General features: G+C 36.8%; 1 protein-coding gene across 4 annotated transcripts in view; it reads right to left on the reverse strand.

The window, feature by feature from the left end:
• The window catches only part of SPOCK1 (SPARC (osteonectin), cwcv and kazal like domains proteoglycan 1), a 1,018,929-nt gene that overhangs the window by 36,788 nt on the left and 969,598 nt on the right, over window positions 1-12,543 (reverse strand). For all 4 annotated transcript variants that reach the window (XM_056821153.1, XM_056821162.1, XM_056821146.1 and 1 more), the window contains one exon: window positions 11,951-12,067. In XM_056821153.1, coding sequence (XP_056677131.1) covers window positions 11,951-12,067 — 117 coding nt within the window. The remainder of the gene's footprint in view (window positions 1-11,950; window positions 12,068-12,543) is intronic.

Consider the following 12,543-nt stretch of genomic DNA (forward strand, 5'->3'; position numbering starts at 1 on the left):
TACTCTAAATTTTGTTGTTGTTGTTCAGCCATTCAGTTGTGTCCGAGTCTCTATGACTCCATGGACCATAGCTGTCCATGGGGTTTTCTTGACAAGGATACCAAGAGTGGTTTGCCATTTTCTTCTCCAAAGGATCCTTCTTGCCAGACAATCAGAAGTTGTGACATATAAAAGCAATGGAAAGATCTGAGGCTGGATTTGAACTCACATCTTCCTGACTGCAGGCTCATCACTCTATCCACTGAGCCATAGCTGACTCTGGCATAATTTCACATGTACTCTAGATTTTGGGAACCCTCAAAAATGAAGTTCTGAAGAACCAAAGGAAAACAATTTTGATGGGGATGAATATGTGAATTGTTTGGAAGCAAATGAGGTAAATCAACACATAACTCAATATGCAGCTTAGATTATAAAAAAAATAGTTAAATACATAATATGGAATCAAGGGAAATTATAAGAAATAATAAAATATATGTTTTATAAAACAATGGAGAATAAAAGTAAAGCTCTGTCCCATAAAACTAATGTTTAAGTGTATGAAAACTCAGAAAAAAAAATAGCCAAGGATGAGGGATTTGGATAAAAAGGGGTTGATGTCTTTTCCTAGCTATTTTGTGGGAAAGAATATCAGAGAAGGGACAGAACTGCTTCTGAGAGAGGATGAAATGATAGGAAACAATCATAGAAATATATTATCTTGCTTCTGTTTTCTCTGACAAAAAGAATAAATTGCACTAGAAATAAATAAAAGTGTCTAACAGGATAATCAAGATAACTAAGAAGCTATTAAGAGAGGACTGAGGTAGGCACCCTTGATGAACTCAAGGCACATTATCCAGAGAAGCCATGTTCTCTGATACTGAAAGAATTAGAATATGTGATTGCAGGGAGATTTTTAAGGATCATGAAGAACACAAGAGGAATCCCAAAGCTGAAACACGAGGAACATTATCTTGATTTTTGGAAAAAGGTTTGAGAAAAAAAAATCTAAAAATATTAGGCTAGTGACCATGATTCTCAGAAAATTTAAATATCTAATTAGGAGATATGTAGTGAACATAATAAATTAATCTAGAAAAATACAGTGATTGCAACATGGCCTTATCAAGAAAATGACATAGCAAACTAAACTAATTCCTTTTGTAACAATTTTATTGAACAAATGCTAAAACTGTAGCATGTGTAACAGCCCCATCCTGATAAACCATCCGGAAAGATGGACTAAAGTAGGTTGATAGTAACCAACAAGCCTCAAAATCATTGGGGAGTTAGGGAAATGTCTGCCCCAAACATGTGAAGACTTCCCCTGGTAGAATGGGCTAATGATAACAATTTGTTCCAACATCTTCATGGATCTGAAAGCAGGTGCTATGGAGTGCTTAGAGCTTGATAAGATATTGAAGACTCCAGGGTCATCACCATCATCAAGACAAGATTTTTGTCTTGTTACTGAACTTTGATGTCTCTGGAAGAGAGAGTGAGGCTCTCATGCACTTCAAGACCATTTCATGATGTCCTTGGTCCTCTATAAGAACAAAAGAACAACAACTGAATATACATATAGTCATTACATTAATGTATGCCACACTATCTTTGTGAAAAGAAGGAATACATGTGGATTGGATGACCAAAAGATCATTGATTTGGCATTGAAAGGAATCTCAGAAGTCATCTAGTCCAGTCCTCTCAGTTTACAGTTACTATAACAATTAGAGGGATTCAAGAGATTATTTGAACAACCAGGCTCAAAAAGTAGTTTGTTAATGGTTTCAGTGTTAACTTGATAAGAACTCTCCAGTGGTGTATCCCTCAGGTCTGTTCTTTATTCTGTGCTATTTAATATTTTTATCAATAATAAAAATATACTTTTTGCAGATAACACAAAGTTGGAAAGATTCTAGATCCAAAAGTGATCTAGGCTGGAACTTTGATTTGAATCTACTAAAATGAAAATGAATTGAGAAAATTTAAAGTTTTATATTTCAGTTTTAAAAAATCAACTTCTTTTGTACTAGATGAGAGAAGTATAGTCTGCTAGAAGTTTGGAAAAGTTCTGGAGGTTTTTGTAGAAAGTCAGCTATGTGATGTGAAAGCCCCCCAAAAAAGGTAATGTTGGGCTATACTAAGAGGCAAAACTTACAGGAATAAGGTGATGGCTCATCTATACTCTGCATGGTCAGGAGGCTTCTGTGCGTAGTTTTAGGGCCATAGTTTAAGAAAAATAATTGGTAAAGTGGAGAGTGTTCAGAAGAAGGTAACTAGGATGTCAAAAGTCTCAAGATGGTGCCATATAAGGATTCATTGAAGGAACCAGTGATTTTTAGCCTGGGGAAGAGAAAAAATGGGATATGATCATTGTATTGAGGTATTTGAATGGCTGTCATAGGGAAGAAGAATTAGACTTCCTCTGTTTCCAGAATACAGAGTTATAAATAAAGAGAAGTGGCAAAAAGGCTTATTTAGGTTTGATGTAATGAAGAACTTCCTTAGTAGTGGAGCTGTCCCAAAGTGGAATAGGCTGCCTCAAAAGGTATTGGACTCCCCCTCATTGGTGATTTTTTAGTAGAGGCTGGAGAGTCACTTCTTAGGTATATAAAAGAGGTTAATAAGTGTCCTTGAAGGCATGACTGCCAAAGAGATATGAGAAAACACATCTCATTGATTTGCAAAGGTGGGAAGTACACAGGTATAGTATATTGCATGTCAGATCTTTTTAAAGTATTGAGTTGTTTTGCTGATTTTTTTTCTTTTCCTTTAAAATAATCTTTAATATAAAGGGGAGAGATGGATGCAGGAGGAAATGAAAGCAATATAAAAACAAAAAAATTGATGTAATCTATTTTAAAAATAAATGCTTGTTGATTTATTGACTTCTTATTTTGTGGGAATTATTAGTATATATTTGTAGTTTAACAAGTGAAGCTGCCAATGAGCTCTTTTCTTGCACTCCCTTATAATTTGAGACTTCATATGAACTTTTGGCTAGGAAATCAGATTCAACAACTATTCAAATTCACAAACATTAATTGCTTACTATGTTTAAAGTACTATGGGTAAAAAGGCAAAAAATAAAATAGACTCATTTTCAAGAGCCTACATTTTACCAAGTCAGTCATTTCATAATCAAAGATATTATTATGGGCACTAAAATTCCTAGGAGATGTCAATCTAATGTTTGAGAGAGAAGATGGACACCTGCTTGAAGCAGGAATGGTGGGTGAAGAGAACAAGGACCTCAACTGTCAAAAGGCTTTTAGGAGTTACCGGAGGAGCGATTGACAGAGTATGAAAGCCTTGTCCTCCCTTCAGCTACCTACCAGGGAGTAAAAAATACTTCAGTAAAATTCATTATCCTAGCAAAACCCTTCAGAAAATGCCCAAGTCTCTAACTAAAAGTTCACTTTGCCACAGGACTTAGAAATTAACCTAAGAAAGTTATTTCTCTTTTCTCCTTTCATATCAATTGCCTGAGAACAATTATCTCAGTAATGGAGCAAGCCGCCAACCTTCTAAGGTTGTCCAAAGGAAAAAAAAAAGATGCTTTTGTGGTATTGGGCTGAGAGGAAAGCTTAGCATATCACTTTAACCTTTGTTGAAAGGCAGTTTAAAAAGGCCAAAGGGGCTGGCTGCCCCTAGCATCCAAAACAGAAGTTCTCTTCAGATAGGAAAGGAATTGCCCATAAATCTTGAGGGACAACTGTGAAATAACTCTTATGAGAGCAGCTGCTCCTTTCATCTATCCTACAGCTGCTGCCCAGCTGGGCTGGACACATATGTGACACCTAGCCTTTGAAGGGCAAACACTATCTCTTTCAGGAATATAATGTGTTGAGTCACTAAAAAAACTCTTAAATCATCCTTTCCCTACTACTATCTCTAGATGCCTTCAGGGTACAGAGAATGATCCAATGAAGTTCTTTATCTTGAAGAACAAGACATATTTGAGTTTGGAACCCAGAACTTGATTAGTGGTTGTTTTCTTTTTGTTCCATGGAACTCTCTGGTCCTTGAGATGATTTAATTTAGCAAATGATTACATATTGTGGCCCCTTTTAGGTGGGAACTGCTTAAATTTTAAATGTCTTTGTATCCCTACCATCTATCTAACACATGATTAGTACTTAATAAGTGTTTGTTGAATATGTTTCTGTGTGTGTGTGCATGTGTGTGTGCACAATACTCTCTGTTAGTTTTCTAAGGTCTCATTTTCAGAAAGAAGATTATACACTTTGTACTACTTCTTTATTTATGCTCCCAAGTTTGATTAATCCCAGGCTATGTTGATGCCATAATTTCCATTTTGAAAGTCTAAAGTCATCCTCCTGACTGTGAGAAAGCCTATCAAGCAAATAGGCAAATATAACTCTCTATATAGAACAGCATCCTAATGCCTAGAACCATTAAAAAAATAGACAAGGCTACATGTAGAGGTGGGGGAATTTCCCCTCACTAGAGGTCATCAAAACAAAGCCTGGATGGGATGACTATTTTCTGGATTTATTGTAGACTCTTTTTCAGGTATGAATTGGAGTATATAGGCATTTTTGCTATGGAATTTTAGTATGTTGATAGAATACTTCCCTGAGGGGCACCTACATAGCACAGTGGCTAAAACACCTGGTTTCAAATTTAGTCTCAGACATTTCCTAGCTGTGTGACCCTGGGAAAGTCACTTGACCTCAGTTACCTAACGCATACCATTCTTTTGTCTTAGAACTGATAATAAGACAGTAGGTGAAAGTGCAAAAAGTAAAAACATAAAAAATAAAGAGGCAAGAGAGGACATAATTAAAATAAGGAAATTAAGGCCCAGTTCAAATATGGCAAAGAGTATGCGGAGGGAAATATCATAAAATTATTCTGGAAGTTCAATTTATGTTGTACTTATCACTATCCTTGGGATACTTTCTTCTCAGTGTCACTGAGGATTTTTTGCTATCAGGGATGTCTGGATGACATAGATGATTGAGTGCCTACTTTGGAGCCTTGAGGACCTGAATTTGGATCCTACCTCAGATACTAGCTATATAACTCTAGGTAAATCATTTAACCCCTTTCTGCCTTTGTTTCCTTGTGTATAAAATCTTCCGGGTAATCATAGCTGCAATCTAGACGCCACACGCTTCCTCTCCCCGGCACCGAACGATATAATAGACTACATCAAAGGAACATAAAAATCACTTTGGCGGAACAGGACTCCCCAGTATCCCACAGAGGTGAAGGTACGTGGGGCTTGAACATTTCCACACTATAATAAGAAGGAGGAAAAGCTGGCACAGAAACATGAACTGAGCCTCCCTTCCCCCCCCCCCACCTCCCCCACCAAACCGGAGTGAGCTACCTGAGTGCTCACCGGGACAGCAAGTGAGTGGGGAACGTCTCTGTCTGGGGGGGGGCACTCCAGGGTCCTTGGGATCTGGGGACTGCCAGGAAAAAACGTCTCAGGGTGGTTTCATGGGAGAACCCAGCCCTGAGCAGGGGGGTCCACAGAGCTGTACTTGGGGCGGTTGAACTGAACATCTGGGCAGAGTGAAACACCAGGGGTGGAAAACTCGCTGATTATCTGGGCAGAGCTAAACACCTGGGCAGTGTGGCTGTGATCAGGGGCCCAGCTCTCTATGAAACCTCGGAGGCTGGGAAGAACTAGTCTGAGGCAACCTAAATTCACAGAAAAACCTCCCATATCACCCAGACCCCAGACCAAAAAGGAAAGGGGAATAAAACCACCAAAGGGATGGCTCACATGGCCCAAAATTAAGCTTCCAGGAAGAAAGGGTAAAAGGTGACTATTGAAAACTTTTATGGTGGAAGTACCCAAGGAAAAGAGGAGAATGAGGAGGAAATCCAAAAAAAATCAGAACATGCCTCTCAAAATGGAAACTATCAACAAGCTCTGGAAGATCTCAAACTGGAAATTATCCAAATGATGGAAACCTGGAAAGAAAAATAGGAGAAAGAGATCAGCAGTCTGACAGATAAGACTGCTCAATTGGAAAAAGAGCTCGAAGCATCCAATAGAAGGGCAGACAAAGCTGAAAAGCAAAACCAGTCCCTAATGACCAGAATTAAGCAACTCGAAGAAAGCGAGATGATAAAACAGCAAGAATCAATAAAGCACAGCCCAAAAATTAATGAATTAGAAGAAAACATAAAATATCTCACTGAAAAGGTCACAGATTTGGAAAACAGAGGGAGAAGAGAAACCCTCCAAATTATCGGTCTCCCACAAAAACCAGAGATAAACAATAAACTCGATATTATTCTACAGGTGATTATAAAAGAAAATTGCCCCCACATTCTGGAGCAAGGGGGCAAAATAGAAATAGAAAGGATTCATAGAACACCATCTATACTAAATCCCCAAAAGACAACCCCTAAGAATGTAATTGCCAAATTCAAGAGCTTCCAAGAAAAGGAGAAAATCCTACAAGAAGCCAAGAAGAAGAGCTTCAGATATAGGGGGGGGGGGGCTCCCATAAGGATCACACACGACTTAGCGGCTAACACACTAAGAGACTGCAAAGCATGGAACACGATATTTAGAAAGGCAAGAGAGCTGAGTCTCCAACCAAGAATTAACTACCCAGCAAAACTAACTATATATTTCCAGGGCATTCAACAAAATAGAAGATTTCCAAGCATTTGCCAAGAAAAGACCAGAACTTAGTGGAAAATATGATATCCAAGCACAGAAAGCAAGAGAAACATGAAAAGGTAAATATGAAAGGAAGGGAAAAGGAGAAAAATCTTATCTTTTTCTTTAAGTCAAACTCTTCTATAATTACTACATTTACATCAAATTATATATATTAATATGTGGGGAAAATGTTTTGTGAAACCCTGAAAAATTGTAGCATCATAAGAGTAGTTAGAAGAAACATGCATAGGGAAAGATTGGGGCATTAAGAAGATTTGGGGAAAGTGGGGGCAAAGAAAAGAAAAGGGAGTGGGGGAACCATCGATAATACTAAGATTTACTTCAAGAAATAGGGGGGGGGGACATAATAGAATAATCTTTCCCATATAAAGGTACACATGGGAAGGGGAGGGGAAGAACTCTCATATGAGAAGGAGAGGAAGAGAGCATGAAGTGGAATCACTTAAACCTTACTCTCAGTGAAATTAAATCTGAGAGGGAAGAACATCTAGATCCAGTGGGATCCTGAATTCTATCTTATCCATTAGGGCAAGAAAAAAAGGAAAATTAAGGAGGGGGAGGGAGTATAAAAAGGGAGGGAAGGAGATGGGGGAGGGGAAGGGAGCATAAAAAGGGAGGGGCTAGAAAGGGAAACATCTCAAGAAAGGGGACTAGGGACCTGACCTAAAGTAAATCACTGGTTCAAAAGGAGATAGCTAAAGAAGAAAGGTCAGAACTAGGGGAAGATATCAAAATGCCAGCAATTCCACAAATGACAATCATAACTTTGAACATGAATGGGATGAACTCACCCATAAAACGTAGACAAATAGCAGATAGAATTAGAACCCAAAAGCCTAACATATTTTGTCTTCAAGAAACACATATGAGGTGGGTTGACACTCACAAGGTTAGAATTAAAGGTTGGAGTAAGACCTTTTGGGCCTCAACTGATAGAAAGAAGGCAGGAGTTGCAATCATGATATCTGACCAAGCAAAAATACAAATAGACTTGATCAAAAGGGATAGGGAACTCCCTGTTAAAAGGGAGTATAGACAATGAGGAAATATCACTAATAAACATGTATGCACCAAATGGTATAGCATCCAAATTTTTAATAGAGAAACTAGGAGAATTGAAGGAGGAAATAGACCATGAAACCATATTAGTGGGAGAGTTGAACCAACCACTAGGAAATTTAGATAAATCAAACCAAAAAATAAACAAGAAAGAGGTAAAAGAGGTGAATGAAATCTTAGAAAAATTAGAGTTAATAGTCATATGGAGAAAAATAAATAGGGACAAAAAGGAATACACCTTCTTTTCAGCACCACATGGTACTTTCACAAAAATAGATCATACACTAGGTCATAGAAACATGGCACTCAAATGCAGAAAAGCAGAAATTATATATGCAGTCTTTTCAGATCACAAGGCAGTAAAAATATTGATCAGCAAGGATACATGGAGAGCCAAATCAAAAATTAATTGGAAATTAAATAATATGATACTCCAAAATCTGATAGTTAGAGAAGAAATCATAGAAACAATTAATAAATTCATTGAAGAAAATGACAACAGCGAGACATCCTTTCAAACTTTATGGGATGCAGCCAAGGCAGTACTAAGAGGAAAATTCATATCACTCAGTGCATATATTAACAAATTAGGGAGGACAGAGATCAAGGAATTGGAAATGCAAATCAAAAAACTTGAGAATGGACAAATTAAAAACCCCCAGAAGCAAACCAAACTAGAGATCCTAAAAATTAAGGGAGAAATTAATAAAATTGAAAGTGACAGAACTATTGACCCTATAAATAAGACTAGAAGCTGGTACTTTGAAAAAAACAGACAAAATAGGCAAAGTACTGGTTAATCTAATTAAAAAAAGAAAGAAGAAAGGCAAATTAACAGCATCAAGGATGAAAAGGGGGATCTCACCTCCAATGAAGAAGAAATTAAGGCAATCATTAAAAACTACTTTGCCCAACTATATGGCAATAAATATACCAACCTAGGTGATATGGATGAATATTTACAAAAATATAAATTGCCTAGACTAAAAGAAGAAGAAATAGATTTCTTAAATAATCCCATATCAGAAAAAGAAATCCAACAGGCCATCAAAGAACTCCCTAAGAAAAAATCCCCAGGGTCTGATGGATTCACCAGTGAATTCTATCAAACATTCAAAGAACAGCTAACTCCAATACTATACAAACTATTTGACATAATAAGCAAAGAGGGAGTTCTACCAAATTCCTTTTATGACACAAACATGATACTAATTCCAAAGCCAGGCAGGCCAATAACAGAGAAAGAAAATTATAGACCAATCTCCCTAATGAATATAGATGCAAAAATCTTAAATAGGATACTAGCAAAAAGACTCCAGCAAGTGATCAGAAGGTCATCCACCATGATCAAGTAGGATTTATACCAGGGATGCAGGGCTGGTCCAATATTAGGAAAACTATCCACATAATTGACCACATTAACAAGCAAACCAACAAGAACCACATGATTATCTCAATAGATGCAGAAAAAGCCTTTGATAAAATACAACTCCCATTCCTACTAAAAACACTAGAAAGCATAGGAATAGAAGGGTCGTTCCTAAAAATAATAAACAGTATATATCTAAAACCATCAATTAATATCATCTGCAATGGGGATAAACTAAATCCATTCCCATTAAGATCAGGAGTGAAACAAGGATGCCTATTATCACCTCTATTATTTGACATTGTATTAGAATCTGATAGTTAGAGAAGAAATCATAGAAACAATTAATAATTTCATTGAAGAAAATGACAACAGCGAGACATCCTTTCAAACCTTATGGGATGCAGCCAAGGCAGTACTAAGAGGAAAATTCATATCCCTGAGTGCATATATTAACAAATTAGGGAGGACAGAGATCAAGGAATTGGAAATGCAAATCAAAAAACTTGAGAATGGACAAATTAAAAACCCCCAGAAGCAAACCAAACTAGAGATCCTAAAAATTAAGGGAGAAATTAATAAAATAGAAAGTGACTTAAAAAATGCAAAATAAATAATCTGGATTATATCAAATTAAAAAGTTTTTGTGCAAACAAAACCAATGTAACCAAAATCAGAAGGGTAGCAACAAATTGGGAAACAATCTTCATAAAAACCTCTGACAAAGGTTTAATTACTCAAATTTATAAAGAACTAAATCAATTGTACAAAAAATCAAGCCATTCTCCAATTAACAAATGGGCAAGGGACATGAACAGGCAGTTCTAGCCAAAGAAATCAAAACTATTAACAAGCACATGAAAAAGTGCTCTACATCTCTTATAATCAGAGAGATGCAAATCAAAACAACTCTGTGGTATCACCTCACACCTAGCAGATTGGCTAACATGACAGCTATGGAAAGTAATGAATGCTGGAGGGGATGTGGCAAAGTGGGGACACTAATTCATTTCTGGTGGAATTGTGAATTGATCCAGCCATTCTGGAGGGCAATTTGGAATTATGCCCAAATGGTTATAAAAGACTGTCTGCCCTTTGATCCAGCTATAGCACTGCTGAGTTTGTACCCCAAAGAGATAATAAGGAAAAAGACTTGTAGAAGAATATTCATAGCTGCACTCTTTGTGGTGGCCAAAAATTGGTAAATGAGGGGATGCCCATCAATTGGGGAATGCCTGAATAAATTGTGGTATATGTTGGTGATGGAATACTATTGTGCTAAAAGGAATATTAAAGTAGAGGAATTCCATGGAGACTGGAACAACCTCCAGGAAGTGATGCAGAGCGAAAGGAGCAGAACCAGAAAAAAATTGTACACAGAGACTGATACATTGTGGTACAATCGAAGGTGATGGACTTCTCCATTAGTGTCAATGCAATGTCCCTGAACAATCTGCAGAGATCTAAAAAATACTATCCACAAGCAGAGGATAACCTGTGGGAGTAAAAACACCGATGAAAAGCAACTGTTTGACTACAGGGTTGGAGGGGATATGACTGAGGAGAGACTCTAAATGAACACTCTAATGCAAATTCCAACAACAGTGAAATGGGTTCGAGTCAAGAACACATGTGATAACCAGTGGAATCATGCGTCGGCTATGGGAGAGGGAAAGGTGGTGGGAGGGGGGGTGGGGAGGAAAAGAAAATGATCTTTGTTTCCAGTGAATAATGTTTGGAAATGACCAAATAAAATACTGTTTAAAATTAAAAAATAAATAAATAAATAAATAATAAAATGTACCTACCTTTCCAGAGTTTTTGCAAGGATCATATTAAATGAGATGACATGTAAAATACTCATAATTTAAATCACTGTGTCAATGCAATGTATTATTATTATTATTTACAAAATTTAGCCTTAGCCATTGTGGGTTGGCAGTTTGATGTTTTATTTTCTTTTTTCTTCTTCATGCTCCAGAACCTCATTCCACCCTTCCTAATCTCATTTTAGACTGGGTAAACTGTCTACTGTGTTGCTGATCCTGAAACAGCTTGTCTCATATTTCAATCTGAGGCATGATGATATATATGCTATATTGAGAGATCAGCCCCTACCAAGATCCACAGCTCAGGTTCTATGTAATCTAGGCAAGTGAAAGTGACTACTGACCTTTGAATGGCATCAAGTTGGGAAAACATCAATTTTTTGTTCTTTTACTTCCTTTATCTAGCTCAGAAAAAAAACCTAGATAATAATATTGAGTTTATTGTTTATCTCTGGTTTTTGTGGGAGACTGATAATTCGGAGGTTGTCTCTTCTTCCTCTGTTTTCCAAATCTGTGACCTTTTCAGTGAGATATTTTATGTTTTCTTCTAATTCATTAATTTTTTCACTTTGCGTTATTGATTCTTGCTGTTTTATCATCTCGCTTTCTTCGAGGTGCTTAATTCAGTTTGGAGACTAATTTAAGTTTGGAGTGGAAGAACCCAGCTTGAAGACGATCTTGCGGTGAGAGATAAAGACTGACTCACTCTCCCTTAGGCTCAGGCCTAGGCCATTTTGACTTAGGCCCTTTTTTACTGCTTGGCTACTCTCCCTTTCTCTTTCTCTCTCTCTCCTTCCCTTAATTCCTTCATTTGTATTAATTAAAATCTCCATAAAACACAGCTAACTTGGGTATTTTCATATTTGGGAATTTTTCCCATGACAACCACTTAATTTTAGATTTTTAAATCAAGACACTAAAAATTATCTTTACAGTTTTGCCGAAACCTTTACACTTTTGGCAATTCACAGTCTTGCAAACCATATTTTCACGGTTACATATTATATGTATATTTTATATATATAGTCTTACTGCTTTGGGCTGGATCTGAGATAGTGGGCTTGATGACATGATTTGCATCTTCATGAAGAGTTCCAAACCAATGTTTTAGTCGAGAAGCAAGATTCCTCAACTCCTTGTCCGTGCAACCTAGAGAGAAATATAAGGAAGAATATGAGTTATTAAACTATTCATAACCTTTTACCTAGATACTCACTGCTGGAAATATGCCCCAAGGAAATAAAAAAGACAGAAAGTTTCCACATGAATGATCTTAGACAAGTCAATTAAAATCTCTGACCCTGACTTCCTCATCTTTAAATGAAGTTTGATTAGATGACTTCTAAGGTCCCTTCCAGATATAAAATCTAAATGTGGTGTCAGAAGAAATGTTTGTTAAGAATTCAGAGAAACATGGAGACAGTTATATGAAATGATACAGAGTCAAGTACAATCAGAACTACAATATACAGAATGACTATAATAAAGAAAATTAAAAGCATCACAAAAAAAAGGAAGTTGAAATTTTATTAATTGTGACTAATCTTTGGCCTAAAGATCAAATGATGAAACATATTTCCCTCTTGTCCCTGAAGAGGTGAGAAACCATGAATAAAGAATGTGTT

This window comes from Monodelphis domestica, chromosome 1 (genome assembly GCF_027887165.1).
Source record: "Monodelphis domestica isolate mMonDom1 chromosome 1, mMonDom1.pri, whole genome shotgun sequence".
Lineage (NCBI taxonomy): Eukaryota > Metazoa > Chordata > Mammalia > Didelphimorphia > Didelphidae > Monodelphis > Monodelphis domestica.